We start from the raw sequence: 25164 nt of genomic DNA on the forward strand, positions 1-25164 counted from the left end.
TTTTTCCATAGACATAAAATGAGCGAAAATCTGTAGTAATAACCCCCTTAGTAGCATGGATGGTTACTAGTGAAATGAAGAAGTGTGTTTCTATCTGTGGGTTTCACATATATAATAGTAGATAAAATGCCATTAGACTTGCAAACATTAAAATCTAAAAGAGAAATCTGATGATGGTGACTGGTACCTCGATTTAACCATGCACCAAATTGTCGGAGGAGTTGCTGAGAACCAGTCCATATAAAAAATTATGTTGCCTATAAAACAAACCCACCCACATATCTAGGTCCAATATTCAGATGAATAAATATGAACTTCTTCAAATTTAGTCGCATTCAGGCAAGCTTTTGCGGGGTCCATCATGGCCCCCATGGCAGTACCCTCTATTTGCTGATAAAATTGATTTTTTAATGTAAACATTTTTCAGTCAGAGCTATACTTGCAAAATCTACTGTGAACTGTTTATGTTTACTAGAAATATCTGCATGGGTAAGGTTGTCAGTTATTATCTGTAAAGTGGCAGATTGAGGATTATGTGTATATAAAGGCTTAATATCAGCTGTAACCAAAAGCCATGTATTTTCAACAAAAATATTATGATGCAGGCTTTTAACATTCTGCTGGTTTTCATGGGTTAAAACATAAGCTCTTCAGTGATGTACTGTAGATAACCTTGACGACAATGGGAATCGGATGAAAACAAGCCCTTTATTAAAATGCCCGACTCTGGCCGAGTTTCGCTCCCTTGCACAGAGCTGCCTCAGGGGCAATTTATTTATCCTGGACTTGATTAGACCAATGTGGAAGATATCAAATTGATTATGCCTTCGCCGCAGATGAATACTCTCTCAGACAAAGAGACTTTCTCTTATCACCATAGTGTTGCTACGTGATACCAGCGTTGAAGTCAAAAAGCATTCCATATAAAATAAATTCAGACTAACAAGCCGTCTTTCAGCTAGCTGACTAGCTGAAAGACGGCTTGTTAGTTTTCATCCGATTCCCATTGTCGTCACTGTTACACAGCTCACTGGATCGGCTACCGCTTTGTTTTCTGTAGATAACCTTGCAATATGTTATATGACATAGTCAATCAAGAACTTCTTATGCAAATTTTTCAAGTCTAGATGATTCTTCCCACATTTTCTACTTATTCATTTTATGGTGTGGTATCTAGATAGAATACTTTAAACATATTATAGGGTTTTTTTTAAAGCTGGTACTGATTACATTTTCTTGAAGCCTGCTGGCACAAGAGTGAGAAGCTTGCAAGACTGCTTGCTGGGTTTCCATTAAGTTATGAATCGTCAATTTGTACTCCCTATTTTTTAGATATAATTGATATAAATAATACAGAAGCAGAAAAAAATTAACAAAAAATCTTTTTGTTTCATTTTAGTAGTGTGTTTTATATATATATATATATATATATATATATAATTGGTAGCAATGAAAAATAAACAAAAAACAGTGCTCTCAAATATTATACTTAATATCCCACAAATGAAGAACCCTACAAAATTGTCCTTACAGCTTAACAAAATATTTTGACACTTGGGCAAGTGACGTGTATCATGTTTATAGAATGAAAAAGCCAGTTCATTCCTTAAAGGTAGATTTTTAAAGAATTGCTCGCACAAAAAAGCAGCTACATACGCACGCTGTTCCTGGGAAGGGCGCACGTGCATGCATGTACGTGCACTCAGAATAAGGAAGTGGAAAAAGGGCAGGTCATGGGCGTTCCAGGCGCAGGTCCAAACCGATGCGCATAGCCACAAACTTTGCAGAGGTAACGCTTGTATGTTGCCTGCTACTGCCCTTATAAGGGATGAAAAGGAGTAGATTTGTACAATTCAGCTAGCACTGCAGTGTACAAATGAACTCCTCTTGTTAGACTTTTCGGGGTAGATTTTAAAAGGGTGCGTGCGGGCGTACATGTGCGCGCGCTACCTGGCACGTGCACATGTACACCTGATTTTATAACTTGCGCGCGCAAGTTATAAAATCAGGGATCGGCACGCGCAAAGGGGCGCACAATTGTGCACCTTTCGCGCGCTGAGCCATGCTGCCTTCCCCCATTCCCTCCCGCCTTGCCTGACCTTCCCACCCCTTCCCCTAACCATTCCCCCCCCTAGCCCTACTCTAACCCTCTGGCCCTGCCCCTGGACCGCTCTCGCCGTGCCCACTCCCTGCCCCTTTTTGCAAGCCCCAGGACTTACACGCGTCCCGGGGCTTTACGTGCGTCTCTGGGCCTTTTTAAAATAGGCCCGGCGTGTATATACCCCCCACCCCCCCTGGATTTACGCACGTAGGGCTTTTAAAATCCGGCCCTTCATCCCTTATAAGGATTATAATTCTTTACTGATGTCAACTTTACTATGAATACCTCTGAATGTGTCTAACAACACCACTCCAGCCCCAACCCACCTCCCGAAAACTCACCCTGATTCAAAGTGCCCCTCTAGAGTGTTATCTTTATATAGAGTCTCAGACTGACTCTATATAGAGGTTTTCTCTCTCTCCATTATTATACCAATGTGTGAGAAATGTGTATCCCACACAAAAAAAAATGTTTAAATGGTTCAAAAACCACTAAGCAGCCTAACAAAAGGCCTTTGTTTTGCTCATGTTCATGGCTTCCTCGGTGGGGGGATTATGTGTAAGCATAAAAACGCTGAGCTTATCTTATAGCATACACATCAACTTCTGTATCGATTGACAAGTTCATGCAGCTAAAACTGAAACGCCACACCTAATGTATCCCCACATAGCTCTCGATAGCTGCAGTAAAAACCAATAATGATTAAAAGCTTTTGCAAAGCCATGTGACAGAAAGGTGGCAAGTAAAAAATATTATGGCTGTGTGCAGTAAGTTATGAACTGGCTTTTTCATCCTATTAAAATGATACACATTACTTTGTTATGCTGTAATGATATTTTACTGTTCTTCATTTGTGGGATATATATATATATATATAGAGAGAGAGAGAGAGAGAGAATCACATTAAATTTACAACAGCACTTCTTGTTGCTTGAGCCAACATCACATGACCCAAAATGAATTATTGCCCAAGCAGTAGTTCCTGTTGGTTATAGTCAACATAATAGAGTTCCCACTATTATATTTTTAAAACAGTATCATAATGCAAAGCTGATAGCTAAATTTGAATATCAGATTTTAATTAAGAGTAAGGGATGATGTGCCATAGAAAATCATACATAAAGTTTGTTATTAGAGGAAATCTTTAGGCTTTTTCCTCTGCTGCTTTTACCCTCCTAGTGATCTGTCTCCTTTAATTTGGAATAGTATGAAAGAACAACAGCTATGACTGGGTGTGGTAAGATAAACATTGCCATATATCTTGGTATTGTGTGAAGGTCATAAGGTAAGTTCAGTACCTTATGATTGCAAGAGGATATTGTCCTTCTTTACACTGATGTAGTACTGTTACTATGTAGAATTCCTTTGATCCAGTTTCAGAAGAAAAGATTGTTCAAATTACGTCTAGGTTTAAGCCTTTTGTTCGCGTATTCCATACTCTTCAGTTCTTATCAGGTTTTTGCATGAAGATTAGGGCACACACATTTGCAAAGTTGTTAAACTGTCTCTGTCTGATGGTATTTTGTCAGCTTGTCTGTCTAAAGAGGGTTTCCATCTGACCGCTGTTGAAGAAGCCCTCTTTAGACCCCCACCGTCCTTAATTACCAGCTGATTTCCACTCTTGCCTTTCTTAGCAAAAAGTGTTGAAGGTATGGTGTTGGAGCAACCTAATGACTTTCTAAGATAACATTGCATTTTGGACCAGTACCAGTTCGGTTTCATAAATCCTTCAGTACAGGACTGTTATTACCATCGTGTTTTTATACCATTTCCTGGGGATTTGATCAGGGCACTGTCTATGTCAGTGTTTTTCAACTTTTTTCCCATCATGACACACCTGACAGATGATGCTCACGTGCATGACATATTGCACACTACATTTAACAGCTTTACTAAAAAAAAAAAAAAAATCCTAGATATTATTTTATTGTTGAAAATGATACAGAAGAAAGATAACATTCTTTAATTTGAATAACTACTTATAAGATATCATTAAATGTTATTGTTTACATAGACATTTTAGTCTTTGCTTACAGCATTATTGAGAAATTTGGGACTGATATACATATGCAGCACACAGTTTTTCAATACAGACAAACTCTCATGCATTTCACTGTCAACCTCAGAACGTTCTGACCTCTTCTGGAGTTTATACAGAGCAGGGTTAAGAAATTTCTCCTTTCAACTCACCATACAAAAAAATATATTCAAATTCTGATACCCCCTCAGTAATAGTACTTCAAAATCCCTTCCCTGCCAGGCACTTTGTGAAATATGTAAACCTGCTAAAAAGACATATAGAAATTATTCAGCATACCAGCCATACCATAAGAGTATTAACACCCAGGATTTGAACAGCAACAACCTTAGCTATAAAAAAGCAAGACTGCAAGTATAGAACACAGTACACTTACTATTGGAAAAACAAAGAAAGCCAGACTGCTCTAGATTCCTACTCAAAATCTACATCCTAGTTAGCAGAATCCCTCACCTCTGTCAAACATGCAGAAAGCAGACTGACTCTTATCCAATACAGAATAAAAGACCATAAATTATAAACAAACATAGAGAAAATGAAACTCCAAGAAAAGAGGGGGAGGGGGAGGTGCGGCAGGATGGCAGGGTAGGATACAGCATGCCTACAACATTTCTGGCTTGGATTGGTGGTGCCAGTGATTGCCAGGGTTGAGGGAAAAGCAGCAACAGGGAGCAGTGTTAAGGAATTTTAAGTACCAGCTCCCCATGCTGCACTTTCCTCAAGCAGCAATCACATGTGGGTGTTATAGAAAGCATAGGCTTACTATGTCAAATATTTGGTGACACATCTTCTACTCCTTGGTGACACACCAGTGTGACCCGACACACTGATTGAGAACCACTGGTCTATGTGATGGGGTACTTGATATATCTGTGGCCTTTGACACTTAAAATCATGTGTCCAGTTACATCAGTTAGCAGAAATTAGGATCTCTGGCACTGCTCTGCTATGATTCACTTCATACATCTCTAATTGCACACAGCAGGTGTTTATTGGCTCTACACCTTCTGAATATTTTGGCATCACATCTGACGTTCCGCAGGGTTCTGCACTCTCTGCGGTGCTCTTTAACATCTATTACATCTTTAACATCCTACCAACTTTTAGGAAAAGACTAAAAACCTGGCTTTTCAAAAAAGCCTACCAGAGTTCTGATTGATCCAGGTTCCCTTTCAACCACTTATTGTCGCCCCCAACCTTCCTCTTCCCTCATCCTAGTGTAAACCCCTCCTCACCAATAGTCTACCACTTCTTTGATTTCATTTAGCCCTCGACGTCCTCGAGGCACAGATCCATTATAGCATACTATGTAAATATTAACTGTAAATGCATTTTTACTATGTAAATATTCCTGTCCCTCTCTCTTTTCCTCCTATCCCAGTTGTTAACTTCCCCGTTCATTGTAACTATTATTTTCCGCACCAGTTCAATACCTCTAGTTCTATATTCAATGCACAACTTGTTAAATGTAAACCGACTTGATGCAACCTCTGGTCGTGAAAGCCGGTATAGAAAATAATAAAATAAATAAATAAAATAAATAAATAAATATTTGTCCACTCTATACAAGTTACTATCCACTTTTGGAATGCACTACAAAATCTATGCTGACTACATTCAGTTTTCTATTCCCAAACTCTCTACCTGGTCTGCTTCAAATAAGAATCTGTTTCTCAGCTATCAGAGTCAATCTGATCTACCATTGTCTCATGCTCAATCTATGGAAGACTGAAATCATCATTTTCAATAGATTCCCAGTTGATGATGCTCCGTCATGTTTCACCTTCAAGGACCATACACCAGTCTCTTCCTCTGTTTCCAATGTAGGTAAGAATGATACCTACATTGGAAACAGACCTACATTGGTCAGGGCATCTTTTTTTCAAACCCAGGATACTGCAAAGACTGAAACCTTTGCTTCCAGCTCAGAAATGTAAAACTGACCTCCAGGCCCTTGTTTGACCTATTGAGTGGCGCATCAAGTATAAAGTCGCTACTCTGGTTCAAAAGTTCTTCTCTAATAATTCTGTTCCTTGGATTCACTCCATTCTTCAATTTTATATCCCGGCCCGTGCACTTCGATCTCTCTCGTCTGCTTGAGATTTATTTTATTGTACTTAGGTATTTAAAATCTTTTGTATACTGCTTACACAAAGTGAGATGTATGTATGTTTACATACTGTAAACATACATAATTAAAAACATAAAATAACAATACAATGTTATAACCTCAAAATGTGGTTATTTCAAAATGCCTACAATCTAACTTAACCTTCCTGAAATACTCACCTGTCTCTACATGGTCATTCTCAGTATTAATTGAATTCCAGATCTCATCACCACTGTCTTTCTAACCCAACCCTAACATGTATATGTGGTACACCCTCACTCAAACAACCCCCCCCCCCCTCTCTATATCCCATCTGCAAAGACCTTCTCTCAACCCTCTCCCTCTTAACTCCTTTTGTGAAAAATGTTTCCTATTTCATGTTACCTCATCCCTGTATATCTCTCCTTCCATGACCACCTTAAGCAATGTATGTGTCTTTCGCTAAATTTATGATATATGAACACTTCGAATTACTGTCGTTGGCTACTTATAATAGTTGTGTATATAAAATGTCATGATATTTATTTATTTGTTTATTTATTTATTTTTAGTTTTTATAAACCGACACTCCTGTATAAAATACACATTGCACCGGTGTACAATGAAACAAAACTGTCGCCTCGGGGGCTTACATTTAACAAATAACATTATAAAAATAACATGGATATTAACATTTAAACCTTTAAAATAATTAAACAGATAAACAGAGAGGAGAATGACAGAAATTAAAGGAACATAATGAACTTAGGGGAGAGTCTTCAGGAACTTATGGACGACATGGGGTCAGAAATGGTCAGAGGCTAATCTAATACGGTATATCTTCCGTATGATATAAACCATTGTGATCTTCACTTGGAACGACTGTATATAAAATGGCTAAATAAATAAATAAATGATTACAACATAGGACTTGGTATTCTTTTAAGTACATTACAAAAAGGAGAGAATCAGTTGGAGTGTGATGTATTGAAAGCAATGGACCAAAGATGGGATTTTAATTTTTTTCTGAATTCTTTGGGTTGGCCAGGAGTCTTAGGGTTGCTGGAATAGAGTTTCCAAAGAGATGGGCCTGCTACTGAGAAGACTCGTTTTCTAGTTAGATCAAGCCTAGCTATTTTAACTGTTGGAATCTGAAGGAGGTTTTTATCAGCTGAATGTAATTGGCGCAAGGGTTGGTATAATCATAGAGAGGTACAAAGACGACAGAAGGATTGTGAATTAAATTGAAAATCAGCATCAGAATTTTGTAATGATACGTTGACGGATTGGGAGCCAATAAGGATCATGGAGGACTGGGGTAACGTATTTGCTGATTTTGACATTTGTAAGGAGACAAGCTGCAGCGTTTTGAATTAATTGTAGCAGAAGGATCATTGAGTTGAATTGCAGTAATCTAGACCAGAAAGAATAAAAGCTTGTAAAACAGTTCTGAAGTAAGCAGGGTATAATAGACGCTTTAATCTTTTGAGAAGGTTGAGTAAATAGAAGGATGTTTTGACAACATTAGCAATGTTGATGGACATAGACAAATTTGAGTCAAGAATGACTCCTAAATTGGTAATGGTTATCGTGTGATTGTCAAATGCATTTGAGATTCTTTCTTTTGCATTGTTTACTTGGATGAGGCCTGGTTGCATGTGTTCTCAGTAGCTGGCCCATCTTTGTGGAATTCACTTCCATATAATATAAGATCTCTGGCTTGTATGGCTTCCTTTAAGAAAGCGATGAAAACTTTTTTTTGTTTCACAGACCTTTGGGCAGTGATCCCCTTTTGAATCTCCATTGAAAGGGGCTTCTTTAAGGTTAATCACCTTTTTATTTAACACAGTTCCTCTTTATATTATCTCGTTTCTGTCTTATTTTAAATTACATATTCAACCTCTTTTCTCTGCCTTGAATAATTTGTAAATGAGGGGAATATCATGTGGTTTGGTTTTTTTTAAATAAATAAATAATATTGTGAGTCATTCTGATTTTATTAGAAAAATTGTATATAAATGCTTTTAGATAAAATACTAGGGTTGTTCAGAGGAAAATAATTTGGGTTATTTCATTTTTTATCTGTTTCTGGACATATTTTGTTCCGTGGGGGTGAGGGGCGGGCTTCTGTTTTTTTCCAGATTGTTCATTTCAGCAAAAGCGCACACTATTTGCTAAAAAAAAAAAAAAATGATCTGACAATCTTCAGACATTTTTGGATGTGCCAATGATTTTGTTTCATTGCAATAAACCAAATGAAAAATCAATTCTTTTGTCATGTTTTTTATATTTGGATCCTCTGAATGCACATGCCTAAAAAAAATGCTCAGGGTCCCCAATTCTCTGCAATTCCACAGCTATGGCTACTGTCATGGCTACTGTCTCTGGCTCCCACCCAGGCAGTTCTCTGTTGTTGCTGCTCTCTCCAACTTACCGTGTTACACACTACTACAGCCACCATCACTGAACTGACACCACTCTTCCCTCATCTTGCTTCTAACTTTTCTTACTACCATGCGTCTGGTGATCCCTCTCTTATACCCATGGTTGCCCCTGCAGCAGCCGCTGCAATGCTCCTGCTGTGGCAAGACTGCATGTCTTTCTTTTTTTACTAACTTGGAGTTGTGCATCATCAAGAAGAACTTGGGAATCTGGATGTACTGGTAGGCCCCACAACTCCCAAATGAGTATCTTAAAGCTGCTCAACCTGGCAGCAGTAATGTGTAGACTTATCAACTGGTTCCAATTTTTCAGGACAGGTTGATCCATTCCTGCTTTTACCTGACTGCAGGCATGGATTTGAAATTTTGATTTCCCTAAGAAAAGCAGGCCTACAATTGTGTCTGCAAAACCAGGATTGAGTTAACTTGTCCTAAAAAAACAATGAAACAGTAGTGACTACAGCAGTGACAAGTAGGAGGAAGGGGCAGACAATGGCTGCATGAAACTGAGGAAAGGAAATAAAGCATGAAGTGAGGGAGGAAGGGAGTGATTCTGAGAGAGATAATCTATGCAATGGTAAATGAGAGGAAAGACAGGGAAAAATAAGGAGAAATAACAGGAAGGAGGAAAAGAGTGAGAATGAAAGATAGTGAAAGGAGAGTGAGGGGGAAAGTGTAAACTTTTTGTGCAGTACTAATTAGGTGCAGTCCCAGTGCTGAAAGTGAATAGCAGAGGTTGATACAGCTGCAGACCTCACAGGGCAACAGCAGAGCCCTGGCTCACAGGCACATGCCACCAAGACTGCACCTGCCCTGAGATGAAAGAAGTGTCACGCTGCCGCCACTAGGATTAGTGTTGTGCTGCCACTGTGCAGCTCCAGCTCCCCCTGCTGTTGCTGTGCATCCACGTTCACTGCGGACAATCGCATCCTTAGGTCCACATGCATGTCAGATGCATAAATATGGTCACATGCATGGAAGGATGGGCAGACACAGCAATGCCCATAGATTTTCAATATGTTAAAAAAAAAATCACTTTTGAGCTCAGGAGAGACAAGTAGAAGACAAGCCGTAATGAAAGAAAGAGAAGTAAGAAAAATGAGCAAGAGGAGAAAGTGATGAAAAACACAGAAAATTGATCCAAAAAATTAAATGGAGAATAGAAAAAATAATGAAAAAGATCAAAAGAAATTAGCTTTGATAAAAATTGACTTTTTAGTGCGAATCACAATCTAAAATGCCATGCTGATTTATACAGATGTGCTACAAAATGTTATACATTTTTACCACATAACTCTGGTGAGCCCCCATCTCCAGTTCGATCTTTATTCCACTTCCTCCCCGAACCTCCCCTTCTCCACCACTCTCTGGCTGGAGGAGAGCTGCACTTTAATGTGGCTGCATCTGCTGGCGCTTTGAACGGTGTGGTGGTGGTGGTGGCAGGTCTTGCGAGACTTCGGCACGCCGCATGGTTCGAAGCGCCAGACTGAAACTGGCCAATGAAAGGAGGCTGCCGCAGGTAAGCATCAGCCAGCCAAGGGGGATGGAGGAGAGGAGAGAAGGCTTGGAGGTCGGTTGGGGGATGGGGGTGGGGGTTGCTCTGTGGTCTCCCCGCCCCCTCTTCAGGATTGCTGCCACTGCTGCAGCCGGGCTCCGCAGGTCTGGCTCCATCTTTTTGGGGTGCTTGAAAGCTGTTTCATTTCTTGTCGAGGCGACATTCGTTTTCGGTACCTGTTGGCAACAGTTATTAATTTTTTTTATTTTTCCTTGCACCAAGAAAGTCATCTCCCTGCCTATCTAGCCTGATTTATTGGAGATTTCCTCACAATGTGTGCATGTGAAAATATGACCATAGGTGATCAAACATCTGTGTGTTCGTTATTGCTTTAAACTACTACATCATTTGATCAGAAATATTTATGTGAACAACAGTTGACCTATTGAATCCCTTTTATTTCATTAATTATTTCTGCATTGATGGAGCATGATGAACAATATAAAGACCACATTTCTCTCTTACCGGGTCATTCATCAAACCACGATGTGCCGGGATGGCGGCTGTACAATGCAAATTAGGAGAAGGGGATTAGTGTGGGCGGGGTTTGGGCGGAGTTATGTCTCGGCAGCGCTGTGGGCGATAATGTTTTCTACATTATTGCCGGCAGCACCGCGGGAAATAACTACACCTTTTCCCGTGGCGCTATGGGTGCAAAACTGTGTGGCCTGGCCGCACCGCCGTGATGCGCAATTTCTCCCCACCCCCGCCTCATCGTTCTGCTATAAATATAGCAGATTGATGCATCTAGGCCTTAGTTACTAGCTTAATAGGTAAAACATTTATTTTAAAATCCTGTGTTTTGCTTGCAAGCATGTATGTTCATCCTGTGTATGTTTATGTTCAGTGCATTTCTGTTTGCCCGCTGCATTCAGTTTGTGTCCATCCCATCCCATTTTGCAGGCATGGAGAGAACAATTGCAAGTTCACGGATATCCTACGTGATTAGCATAGAAAAGTGGGGGAAGTGTATGGTGCTGGGGAAAGGTGCTCTTCACCAGTAGACTCAATTGATAAGCATTAAAGAACGGGAGTGTTCATAGCTTTCACTCAGAGTGCTTTAGTAGTTAACATAATGGGTTGGAAACCTAGGAGACCCGAGTTCAGGTTCAGCTTCTGGTACCACTACTCTGACGCAGGGCAGGTCACTTTCTCTCTCTGTGTGCTTCAGCTATATTGCGCTGTGCAGTGAGCAGGAAGTTACCTGCGTAACCCAGATAGATCTGCTGCTGAATATATCCAGCTAAAGTTTCCCAGATAACTTCAGGGCTGTGATTTTACCCAGCCAGACCTATCTGCCTACATTTATCTGGATAGCATTGAATACTGGCACTCCCTGCATACCTTTAAGTCATATCCCCAGAACACCCCCTACCCTGCTTTTTTTTTTTTTTTTTTAAATCTGGCAACATTTTACCTGGATAAAAAATCACTAGGTTAAAAATTTCACCTGCCAGCAGGGTGGGAAATTGAAATCTTGGAGTTTATCAAGGTAACCTAGGTTACCTGGACAAAACCTTGTCATTGTTGACCTTTTTAGACTATAAACGATCAGGCACAGGAATCTTGGTACATGTAGACATTTTACTATATGACACTTTGGGTTAAGGGGCTAATAAAAAATAAATAGAAAATAATTGATTCACATCTGGCTATGAAAGTCAAAAATTTTATGGTCACAACATTCCTGAAAGTTTTGGTATTTACATTATCTTGTCTCACATTATGTGATGTGTCCTTATTTGTTGCTATATCTAACCTTTTATTTACATTATAAAAGCACTCTTTAAATATTGTATGTGAACAATATAACAATATAATTGAAGTAGCTTAGTCTTTTTAATCTTTCTGATTTCATTTTTCTTTAATATTATGTTAGTTCTACAAGGTTCATCGTGAAGACAAATGCTTAGGAGAGAATTCCCAGTCAGGTGAGAGAGAATTTTGTTCTGTAGCTTAAACACAAAACTATTAAACTGATGAATTGATGTCAACTCGTTAACATGAAACTAGAAGAGTAAGCAAGTAATCTGATTGACTGGGAAAGTTAAAACTGGAATAATATATTGGGAATGTATAAAAGGACACACACTGCACTAAGGGCCTCATTTTCTAAAGTATCGCAGGCCTGCGATACTTTAGGTAATGAGGGGCGGGGGGCCGAAACGGGGGGCGGGCCTGCACTAGCTGGCAGCGATCGCACCGTCATGGTGCGATCGCTGCCGGTTTTCGCACCCAATATCGCCACCATAGAAGGTGTAGCTATTAGGCGCGAACTCGGACACGAAAAGGGCCTTACCTTTTCGTCGTCCGCGGCGTCTTCGCGGAGTTGGCCCCGGTGATGCCCCGATTCCTCCTCTTCCGGGGCCGACTCCACCCCCATTTTGGTATCGCACGCGATAAGGGACTTTTCGCATGCGAAACATCCCTTATCGCGTGCGATCCGGATGGAAAATGAGGCCCTAAGTCGCACATTTTGGGTATAGTTGGGAAATGTGATGTCTGGCACAAAGTGATAATAATAAAAGAGGGACAAAACAATCAGGATCTTCCATTTCACTTGTAAACCCTAACTGGAAACTGAGTATATACCATTGGTTGAGGTTTACTGGATCACAATCCAAGACTGAATTAAAATGATATGATAATTGGGCAGAGGGAAAGAGTAAAAATCCCTAATCTTGTCCGAGGTTCTTGGTTTTTTTTCCTAGATTACGTTATTTCAATCTCAGATTGTGCTGGGGATTTATGATCACGATACAGAATCATCACTTTTAGGCCTTTCTCTAGATTTTTTATTTCATAAAAAAGTGGGACTGGCTATGGTATCTATTCTTGCATGCCTGATTACAATTATAAAAAGAATCTGTTCTGCTAAAAATGCTTCTTAAACTTTTCATAGCTATATTCCAAAATGTCTCTAGTACTATATATGCAGTTTGTTTTGCCTTTGCATTTTCTTTTTATTAATTTGCCATTTATATAGTGCCCTAAACCAAAGTACTTGTGCAACAATTTACATATAGGTGCACTGAGTCTTGCCCCCAAAGAGCCTTACAATTGGTCTATCAGCAGGGATCTTCATTTTTGGGTTGTTTTTTTTTAATTTTCCCGGGGATTTATCAGGGTTTATTTTGACAAGAACAAAAGCAAGAGAAAATCAGTTGAAAAATGTGACTCATTATTTTTCTGGGTAAATATCGGCGTTTATTTTGGTAGATAGCAGCCAGGACTATAAAAGAATATTAAGCATATTCTCCCACTCAGCAGCACCCCTATCTCGACCCTCATGCCCTGCCTAGAATGTCCCTTTCTTTCTCCACAACCCCAACGAGGATCTCTGTCTTTACCTCCATTGCAACAGCATTCATTCTTACTAGTGGTGGCTCCAGCTATCTCCTCTCTCCTTGGGTAGCAGCTTACTGAGGCTCCTGCGCTCTACCGCACTGCACTTCTGCTTTTGTGGGGCCAGGGAGCCTGCCGGGAAGGCTTCTAGTGGGTGAGGCCCACTTCAAATGCTTCATTGACAGTAGCAAGCAGCAGGCCCTTTGGCTGCTTGGTGGGAGGGGGAGGCGGGACTTTCACAGCACATCAGTGGCACTGGAGAGTGAGCGCTTATACTGGTGAGGGGCAGGACTTGAAACATTGCAGGTGTTTTGGTCCACACTGGCTTCCAGCAGTGGCTGAAGGCCCTGAGATGCTGAATCTGCAGTTCTGGAGCGACTCTTTAATCAGCCTAATATTAGGGTGAAAATCTGTTGAAACCAATTGTCACTTTTGGAAAAATCCAGGAATTTATGGATGAAAATCAGTTTAAACTGAAAATGAAGGACCCTGTCTATTAGCCAATTAAATCAATTAATTGTATGATCTCATTTTGTAATCTTTAATATACATTTTCTGAAGTGAACATTGTGATTATGTCTTTGGCTCCTTACTTTATAACACGTCTCAGCAGGATCTGGTGGTGAGAAATATTGTGAGCCCATTTCATAACCTTACCTTTCTGTCATCACTGGGATAAATAAGCACTTCTTTCTGCTTGTAGACTCCCACTCATTCAGACACAAGAACAGGAGGAAAGAATCTATTGATGTGAAATCAATAACATCTCGCAGCAGTGATGGTGAGATATTTCTGTAAAGGTTTCATTGATGTGATAGCTAATAGTATTGTCTTCATTTCTCATCAAATGTCATTGATTGATACATATGTGTAACCCTCCACCCTCCCTCCCAAATGGGGTGTATAAAATGTGAGAGAGTTTGTCACTTATTATGGCTAAGGGCCAGTCTCTCCTAGAGGGTTCAGTAAGAAAAATGGTAAAACAGATGGCGTAATGGACTCATCCAGGGCATACCTTTCTTCAGCTAGACCAGGAAAACCAACCCCTATGGTCAAGGCTTAATTTGTAGAAAAAAAAGAAAGTGGAACTGTTGGCTGGGAAGGAGTCAGGCCAGATTTGACCTAAGACGGGCAGGGCCAAGATCAGATGTCACCTATCTTTCTCCCAAATCACACATGCACACTCTTTCATGGGTGCACGTGTGTTTTGGGAGAAAGGCACCATAAAGTATAAATAGAAACATGAAGACAAAAACAGAACAGGAAACCACAACAATGGAAAATCAATAACCCTTCCTCCACAAATCAAACAATAAAATCAATAAATATAACACATCAGTCATAACAGTAAAACCATACAAATAAAAAGAATAAATATTTAAAAAAAATTGATGAATAGAGCAGGCCTTGTGTGGCCGGATAACCAGCTACTTACCAAATATCTTCAAAAGAAGCCTGGGTATGGGAGAGCAGGTATTTGGATTGTGGGTGGGGACAAGAGCGAGGATTGGGGGATTGAGTGGGAGAGTATTAACAAAAGGAATGGAGAGAGGGGAAGAGCGAGGCCTGGGTGATGAGATGAGGTGAGGAAAGAGCAAAGGCTTTGGGATTGAGTTGGTGGTGGGAGCATGGCTGAAGTTTTGCCTAGGGCACCTAATACCCTTGTACTGGCCCTGATGATGAAGGTTATCCTACCATGGCCCAAAGATATCAGGAGACCCACGTGGCTGTAGTGTAGCTCATCCCACCATGGCCCAAAGTTAACAGGAGGCCATGTGCATATGAGTAACTGAGAGCAAATGTGTGTCTGAGAGCCAGTGTGTTTGTGCATGTGTGTCTGTGTGAGAACCTATGTGCCTATGAATGTGTCTGTGTGAGAGCCTGTGTGTATGTTTATGGGCCTATGTAGGCTATATAGGCTCTCACAGGCACACACACACACACATAATGTATCTGTGAGGGAAAGGGAGTGTGTGAGAAAATGAATGTGTTATTGTGCGTATATGTGAGAGAGGAGATAAAATTTGGGCATCCCTACCTCCCCCAATCCACGACAATCTCAGGGTGACTGGAAATCAGAAGATCACAGGTATGGAGAGTAGGAGATTTTTTAAATCTTTATTAGTTTAAATTATTGTGTGTAATTTGATAATTCTGCTCTTAAAAAAATATTTACTTTTTGGAGGGGGAATAAAACATTTTTTAATTATTGCATTTTTTATTCATCAGATGTTTTGAAATATTTTATTGGTTTTTGGGAAATGTATATTCCATTTATTAACTGTTTGAAATATTTATTCTTTTTATGAATATGATTTTACTATTATGATTGTTTTATATTTCTTGATTTTATTATTTAATGTTTTTATGAAGAATGGTAATGTTCTGTTTTTCCATTGTTGCTCTGCATGTAGAGACTGGCTTGTTGTAGTTTTCAGTTCAGTTCTTCTCAGCACGTTTTTGTTTATACTTTCTGATCTGTTTATTCTGTATTTGTTAAGAGTCTGTATGTGTCCTGCATATGCGATCAAAGTGATTTGTTGGCATGTAATTTCTGTAGTAGCCTGGTTTCTGTAGTAGCCTGGTTTCCTAATAAGAGTTTTATTGGTGTTCTAGGCCCTAGTGTAATGTGTGCAGTGTTGCCTTTTCATTGATAAGGTTGTTAGGATTGTTTTGGTATGGGAGGTTTACTATATTGTAAGGATAATTTCCTAGCGTGTAGCAGATGGACTCAGAACAAGTGGGTATAGTGTGCTCGTGCTAGCAGTTGGAGACGGATCTGACGTCAGCACGGGTACATATACCCCCACAGGAAGTGAGACAATTAAGTAATTTCCGTCTCCAAAGCAGTTTGGAGAGCCTGCACGCTCGCTGAGCGTGTTTTCCAATACTACTTTCTACTTCTATATTCTACTTACTAAACTTCTACAGACAACGAGCCCCGCACTCCTGCGGTGATACCCTCGGGTCCCTCCCCCAGTTGAGTTTCCCGGGGTGATTTCCGCGATCCCCCGGAGGTCTATGCCTCGGTCCGGTGGCCGAATCGCGGCAGGGATCTAGCCCCCGAGCGAGAAGGACTCGGGTCGGGCTGAGAGGCGCCTCGGTCCTGGCGTGGACTTAGCCCCGAGCGAGACGAGTTCGGCGGCTTAGAGGCAGCGGGCGCATTTCCTCAAGCGCGGCGGTGAAGGTATTTTCCCCTCTCCCCCGCAGCCGGAGACCGCCCGGATTCCAGCCGGGAAGCGCCGAGGATCAGGTAAGGCGTATATCTCTTACTTTTTGGTCTCCGAGGTACGAGGATCGGCGGTGTTGCCTGCATGCGGCACGCCGTGGAGGTCGCCATTTTGTTGGCCTTGTTCAGGTATTGAGCGCCCATGAGAGGCTCCTGTTGCTGAGCACATATTGTATACAAGGACTCTGTTAGGCATATTATTAAGCGCATATTGTATATTATTGAGCGTATATTGCTGACCGCATATTATTGAGCGCATATTGTATACTATTGAGCGTATATTGCTGACCGCATATTATTGAGCGCATATTGTATACTATTGAGCGTATATTGCTGACCGCATATTATTAAGCGCATATTGTATATTATTGAGCACATATTATTGAGCACATATTATTATTAAGCGCCGGCGTCCTGCATTCGCCAGCCGCGATGGAACATTTAAACGCCCCGGCGTCTCCCGCGGCGCCGCCGCCTGATTCCGGCGTGAAAGCTCTCAGCCTCTGCTCAGCATGCCAGCTTAGAGCCACACACAGCGAGGAGCCAGACTCCCTTTGTGCCCAATGTGAGGAGGCAGTGGGAGCCTCGGGCCAGGACCAGTCTCAACCAAGGTTTGTTGACAGTTCCCCAGGGGCTACCCCGGATCTAGCGGGCAGTCTCGAACAACCTGGGATCCCGGGGTCTTGGTACCCCGACGACTAGAGACCACTTCCATTTCCTGGGTGGATCTCTTTAAGGGGATCCATGCCTTTGTACAGATGCAATCAGTTTCCCGTCCAGGCCCTGCTGCTGCTCCAGCTGATCCTGCCCCTGGACCTTCGCGCCCTTATCGTGGGCACCCGCCTCCGGGCAGTCCGGTTCAGGCGGACCCTGATGTCTCGGAGGACGAGTCTGAACCCCCCGAGGAGGGGGAACTTCCCTCGGGGACTGAGCCATATCGAACCATGAGGCGGTTCTTTCCCAAGGAAGATCTCTCCGACCTGGTATCTCAGTGCCTGACTGAGTTGGCTATTCCAGGCCCCAGCACCATGGAGGCATCTACGCAGAACCCCCTGCTGGAGGGTCTTCGTCCCACAGCCCGCCATTTCCCCTTCCTGCAAGTGGCGCAACAGCTGATCGATTTGGAGTGGAATGCGCCGGAGGCCTCATTCAAAGGGGGTCGGGCCCTGTCCGGCATGTACCCCCTGGACCCGGCAATCAAGGATATGCTGGCATGCCCTAAGGTGGACGCCTTGGTTAGCGCTGTGGTCAAGCGCACTACCATTCCAGTGGAGGGGGGGCGGCCCTCAAGGAGGCTCATGACCGACGCCTGGACGCCATCCTGAAACAAACCTTCGAGGTGGCAGCTCTGTCTCTGCGAATCGCAACCTGCTGCACAGTCGTAACATGTTCCTGTTTGTCACAGGTCAGGAACAATGCTCCGGCAGCAGACATGGAGTCAGCTCTCTCGTTCCTTACGGATGCCGCCTTCGACCTAGTCCGTACGACAGCTAAGGGGGTCTCATCCTCAGTAGCAGCCAGGAGGCAGCTCTGGATACGGAATTGGTCAGCCAATGCTCCTTCTAAGACACGTCTCACTAGAATGCCGTTCAAGGGTTCTCTCCTGTTCGGCAGCGACCTAGATAAATTGGCCAGCACATGGGGCTCCTCTCCAGTACCTCGACTGCCGGAAGACAGGTCCAAGAGGAACCAGCGCACCTTTCCGAGGCCCTCCAGAGGTAGAAGCTCCCAACGCTTCACTCCCTATAGGAGTCGCTACCAGGCACCTCATCCTCAGGCCAGGAACCAGTCCTTTCAGACCAAGCAGCACAAGAGGGGGAGCCGGCTCGGGTTCGGGTCCAGGCCGCACCTCCCAATGAGAATCAGCCGATCCATCCGGGGGACGGAGCCATAGGGGGCAGGTTAACCCTCTTCTACCCCAGATGGGTCGAGATTACGTCGGACCAGTGGGTCCTCGCCATCATCCGAGAGGGCTATTATCTGGACTTCCATCACGCCCCTCTGGACAGGTTTGTGGAGTCTCCGTGTCCAATCCACAAGAAGGCGGCATTAGAAGTTACCCTGGCAAGGCTCCTGTCCTTGAAAGCCATAATCCCAGTACCTGCATGGGAAATGGATTCTGGGCACTATTCCATTTATTTCATGGTACCCAAGAAAGAGGGCTCTTCCGGCCCGTATTGGACCTCAAGTCAGTCAACCGATACTTAAGGGTCCCGAGGTTTCACATGGAAACTCTGCGCTCAGTCAAGACCACAGTACAGCCAGGGGAATTCCTCACGGCCTTAGACTTGTCAGAAGCCTACCTGCATATCCCGATCCATCGGGATCATCAGCGCTACCTGCGCTTCAAGGTTCTGGGACGACACTTCCAATTCCGGGCTTTGCCCTTCGGGTTAGCCACGGCGCCGCGGACCTTCACCAAGGTGATCGTAGTGGTAGCAGCGGCACTCAGATGGGAAGGAATCCTTGTCCATCCCTACCTAGACGATTGGCTGATCAGGGCGAAATCCCAAGAGGAGAGCCAACGGGCAACCAACAGAGTGATCTCCCTGCTGGAAAGCCTGGGATGGGTAGTCAACCTAAACAAGAGCTGCCTACAGCCTTCCCAATCACTGGAATACCTGGGAGTCCGGTTCGACACCCAGGCAGACAAAATCAGCCTCACCACCAAGAGAAGGTTAAAACTCCAGACGCGTCTACGGTCCCTGATGGGAGCCAGCCGGCCCATAGCTTGGGATTATCTGCAGGTTCTCGGTCTCATGGCATCCACCCTGGAAGTGGTACCCTGGGCGCGGGCCCATATGAGACCACTACAACGCTCCCTCCTCTCTCGATGGAGCCCACGCTTTTGGAATTACTCCATGCACCTACCTCTACCAGCTAGACTGCGGACCCAGCTACGGTGGTGGTTACAGTCCAACCACACGAGCAGGGGGTCGAAGATGTCCTCCCCCACGTGGACTCTGCTCACCACAGATGCCAGCCTGAGCGGATGGGGAGCACACTGCGAAGAGCTCACTGCCCAAGGGCGGTGGAACAGAGAAGAGTTGGAGTGGAACATCAACCGTCTAGAGGCACAGGCAGTCCGATTAGCCTGCCTGCGATTTGCTCACAGACTTGAGGAACAGGGCAGTCAGAGTGATGTCCGACAATGCCACCACGGTGGCATACATCAACCGACAGGGCGGAACCAGAAGCCAACAGGTGTCCCTAGAGATAGCCCCGCTGATGGCTTGGGCAGAGGCGAATCTCCAGGACATCTCCGCCGTCCACATTGCCGGAAGGGACAACACCGCGGCAGACTTCCTCAGCAGGGAAAGCCTAAATCCGGGAGAATGGCAGCTGTCCCCCACAGCCTTCCAGATGATTGTGGATCAGTGGGGGACTCCGGACATGGACCTACTAGCGGACAGGTCCAATGCTCAAGTACCCAGATACTTCAGCCGCAAGCGAGATCCGTTCTCTCACGGGATCGACGCCCTGGTTCAGCCATGGCCTCCAGGGTCCCTGCTATACGCCTTTCCGCCGTGGCCCCTGCTGGGCGCCCTTATACACAAGATTCAGAGGCACAGAGGCCTAGTTCTTCTAGTGGCACCAGATTGGCCAAGAAGACCCTGTTACGCGGACATGAGAAGACTGCTGACAGGGGAGCCCCTTCCCCTGCCTCCTCTCAGGGACCTGCTACGTCAAGGTCCCATCCTCCACGAGGATCCGGCTTGATTCTCTCTTACGGTCTGGCCATTGAGAGGGCTAGACTGAAGAAAAGAGGTTACTCAGAGCCGGTGATAGATACACTCCTCCGTGCTCACAAGTTTTCCACATCCCTCACCTTACATAAGGATCTGGAGAGTATTTGAAGCCTGGTGCGACACTCATGGCACCAATCCACATGCGACCACAATCCCTATTGTTCTGGAATTCCTGCAGGATGGGCTTCAGAAGGGTCTCTCCCTAAGCTCCATCAAGGTTCAGGTGGCTGCGCTGTCTTGCTATGGTCCCAGGAGAGATGTCAAGACCATTGCCACGCACCCAGAGGTTTCCCGCTTCCTGAAAGGAGTCAAGCACATTCGTCCGCCACTGAAGTGGCCAGTACCCCTGTGGAACCTCAACATAGTTTTGGATTTCCTCGCGGGATCCACCTTCAGACCCCTCCGGGGCCTGTCTCTCCGTTCTCTAACTTTGAAGATGGTGTTTTTGCTGGCTGTGTGTTCAGCACGCCGCATCTCGGAGCTACAAGCGCTGTCCTGCCGTGATCCCTTTCTCAGAATCACTCCTGAGGCTATCCATCTTCGCATGGTTCCCTCCTTCTTACCTAAAGTTGTCTCACGATTTCACCTCAACCAAACCATATCCTTGCCAACCACGGCGGGTTTGAAGAAATCAGAAGAAGGGCATTTGCTACGCCATCTCGACATCGGCAGATTGCTGCCCAGATACCTGGAAATGACAGAAGCAGTACGAAAGACGGACCATCTGTTCGTCCTTCACAGCGGGAAGAAGCAAGGGGAAGCGGCCTCTCGGCCCACCATCGCCCGCTGGATCAAAGAAGTTATCAGAGCGGGCTACGTAGAGGCCAGGAAGTCACCACCTCTGCAGGTCAAGGCTCATTCCACCAGAGCGCAGGCGGCCTCTTGGGCAGAATCTAGGATGCTGTCGCCCGCGGAGATATGTAAGGCGGCGACATGGTCCTCCCTCCATACCTTTTCCAGATTTTACCGTCTGGATGGCCAGGCCAGGGAGGACACAGCATTTGCGAGGGCAGTCCTACGCGGTCCTCAGGCAGCCTCCCGCCCAGTTTGGGAGTAGCTTTTGTACATCCCACTTGTTCTGAGTCCATCTGCTACACGCTAGGAAATGTTGAGATTACTTACCTGATAATCTCTTTTTCCTTAGTGTATGCAGATGGACTCACCATCCCGCCCGGCTGCCAGTATACATGGGTTTTCACCAATTCAAGGTAAGGCATGTCATTTCTTACACGAGAGCGTCCACTCTACCAGGTGTCGACGCCTTCCGGTTGGGAACGCTGGCGGTCTCCAGATACTATCAATCGGTCAGGGGAATCCTGTTTCACTAATTCATTGATCGGTCAGTACACATGTATCCATAACAGCTTTTGCAAGGAAGATTACTGAGTTGCTTCACTTCCTGTGGGGGTATATGTACCCGTGCTGACGTCAGATCCGTCTCCAACTGCTAGCACGAGCACACTATACCCACTTGTTCTGAGTCCATCTGCATATACTAAGGAAAAGGAGATTATCAGGTAAGTAATCTCAACATTCTGTTTGTTCATGGCTTTCTTAGGGCCAAGCTCACACCCATCACTCAGTTCAAAAAGTCTAATTCCAAAGGAGTTCCAAGTGTCTTTTTTGCAGAGTTTTCTGGTTGCCACCACAAGAGTGCATGTAAATATAATATACATGTTGTAAGTGTTATTTTTATAATCACAGATGAACAAATTAGGGAACAACTAGTTTCCAATTTAAATACGAAAAAAATAACTAGCTGCTGAAGTTAAATGTTGTGTTGCCAATTTCTCACAAGATTTCTTCTCTTAAAAATTATTTATTTTTATTATATTGTAAATTATTTAAAATATTTTAGTAATTTATAATTTTAAATATTTTGTATATTTTTATAGTGAGAAAAAAGACCTCATGACTGGCAAAGTATCTAATAGACCCAGAAGCTCATAAGCCAGTTGTTTCAGTCACCGGTCTTTTTATCTCTTTTTTTAATTTACTGAAAAAAAATTTTTGTTCCTTCTGATTGTGTGGAGGAATCACTTAAATGTGCTACAGAACGTATCTGTCATTGTGGCGATAATTTGCCAAGCAAGTTAGTGTTGCTCAGATGGAACTTATTTTAGTTCTATTCACAAGAAGTAATGTGAATTAGTTCTACTGTTATAGAAATAAAATGTCTTGCAACTTGGTATTGACAACTTGATTTAAATCATGGCAACTTGAATTTAACTAAGTAGCCCAATAGATAGATTCTTCAGAACGGAGCAAACTTCATGCATTCTGTGTTTCAGAACGGGAAAATTCTCACACATTCAATAATTCTGAAACATGTCCCGAAATCTTAATGGAAACAGGCACTTATCTAACAACTTGTTTCATGTTTTCACTTTTCCAAAACAAGTCTGTGCCGACGTAACACTGCTGAATTTCTGAATCTGGAGGCGGTGATGGGCCCGGGACAGACACTGAATGAATCGGGAGGAGAGGGGCAGCACAGTAATTTTTCACACAGAGCTGCAAAAAAGCTTGCACCAGCCCTACGTGGAACAGTGCAGTGGTGGGGGAAACCCCACCAGCAAAAGCAAGGAGCTGCAGTGGCAGAGGCCAGTGGTGCTGCCGGCATTTCCTGGAGCTAGCGTGGCAGCAAAGAGAGGTCCAGAGTTGCTGCCGGCACTCTGGGAGTTAGTGGCAGAACAGACCTAGTGTTGCTGCCGGTGCTCCCAGTGCCAGCAGCAGACGAAGAGGCCCTGCGGTGCCGCTGGCAGAAGGGAGAGACTGGCCCTTTGACAGTAAGTGCCAGGGTATGAGGGGGGGGGGGGGGGTCTGTGGGTGTGTGTGTATGAGTGAGTGTGTATGAGAGTGTTTGCTTGTGTGTGTATAAGGGTGCTTGGGTGTGTAGGTGTGTATGTGTGTGTGAGAGAGTATGGAAGGTGTATGTGTGTGTATGTTTGAGAGGGTGTGTGGGTGTGTGTATATGAGGATGCCTGTGGTGAGTGTATAGAAGAGTATGTATGTGCCTATGGTTGCGTATGTGTGAGAAGGTGCCTGTATGCGGGGGTGGGGGTGAAAGAGAGGAAGCATGTGCACATATGTGTGTGTGTGTGTGTATGAGACAGTAATCCTGTGTGAGAGATAAAGAGGAAGCATGTTATGTGTGAGAGAGAGACGGAGGAAACGTGTGTGTCTGTTTCTTTCACACACATACACACTCTAAAGCTCCTTCTGTCTCTCACCAAGTGTGTATGTGTGTTTTGTTGTGCCCGTCGGTCATAGGCGGCTGCGACCTTTGCTGCTCTCCTCCTTTCTCTATGCAGCTCCGAGTCTGGGGAGATTGGCAGCCTCCGCTTCCACACGCTAACCTTCATGGTGTGCCCGGGACAGCGTGGGATCTCCCAGCAGCCATCTTACATCTGGAGTTACCTAAGGCGCGTGCACGCCTGCCCCCTTCTTAAACGCGTCATGGCGGGAACCTCAGGGGCGCCCCCACTGCGTGACATCATCCGCTTACCATACTTAAACTCAGCTGACTTCTGGCAAGTCGAGTTAGCAAGGATTCCTGTCCTGCTATTTCCGCCACACTGGGACTCTGTCTCGCTATCCCACTGGGTGACCTAGGTACCCACTCCTCGGAGGCCTTGCTGCACTCGGGGCTATCCGCTCCTCGGAGAGCCATTACTTTCTGTTTCTCTGTTCCAGTGAGTTCCTGCATTGTCCTCTGACGACCCTTGCTGTTCTTGTTCGGAGCTCCTCAGTGCCTGATCCTCCATCTACTTCCACAGTACCGGTGTGAGTACAGAACCTGCTCTTCTACCTTTGTGGTACGGATCCTCGGGTTACCCCGTTGCGGGCCACTACCGGATGCCTCCAGTCTTGTGCAACTTCTCCTTCGGCTTCTGGCCTACCCCAAGCTGCGGACCACTATCTGAGTAGCCAGCACAAGTTATGCCTAGAGAAGGTATTCACCGGACTACTCCACGCTGAGGATTATTACTCGGACCAACCAGTTACTCTTTCGGGACTGACTCTTTTGATCCTCTCCTCGGATCACCATTGGCTGTACAATAAAGTTGTTTCCTCTGTTGTCCATCACTGCTAAGACCTTGCCTGTTGTGGTAAGGGCCCACAGGGCTCCTCCCTGTGGGCGGAGTCTTCACGCACCACGACCCAAGGGCCCACTATTAGTTCAAGACACACAGAACATAACAGATTGCTAACTCCATGGACCTGTCTTAGCTCTCAGCCTTGCAGGCCATTCCTGGTCTAGCCCAATGGATCACCGACTGTCAGAGGTCTCTCGACACGTTGGCTACTGCCTTTAACCAGCTGAATTCCAGACTGAAGGATTCTTCTATTTCCAGCGAGAATGCATCATCCCTGGTTACCGGGCGAACTACAGTTGCTCTACCAGCCCCCACATGTTTCACAGGAGACTCCCTGTTGTGTAGGGGCTTCCTCAATCAATGCTGTATGTATTTTGCTCTACAACCATCTTACTTTCCTACTGCTACTACCAAGATTACTTACATTTTGTCCCTGTTGGATGGGAAAGCCCTGCCCTGGGCTTCACCCCTTAGGGAATGCAATGACCCAATCCTAAATGACTTGCCTGAGTTTCTG

The 25164-nt window shown here is 44.3% G+C and overlaps 1 protein-coding gene across 2 annotated transcripts in view; it reads left to right on the forward strand.

Annotated features, from left to right (window-relative positions):
* The window catches only part of PDE8B (phosphodiesterase 8B), a 382442-nt gene that overhangs the window by 291445 nt on the left and 65833 nt on the right, over positions 1-25164 (forward strand). For both annotated transcript variants that reach the window (XM_029575379.1, XM_029575388.1), the window contains 2 exons: positions 12104-12155; positions 14273-14350. In XM_029575379.1, coding sequence (XP_029431239.1) covers positions 12104-12155; positions 14273-14350 — 130 coding nt within the window. The remainder of the gene's footprint in view (positions 1-12103; positions 12156-14272; positions 14351-25164) is intronic.

This window comes from Rhinatrema bivittatum, chromosome 1, assembly GCF_901001135.1.
Source record: "Rhinatrema bivittatum chromosome 1, aRhiBiv1.1, whole genome shotgun sequence".
Lineage (NCBI taxonomy): Eukaryota > Metazoa > Chordata > Amphibia > Gymnophiona > Rhinatrematidae > Rhinatrema > Rhinatrema bivittatum.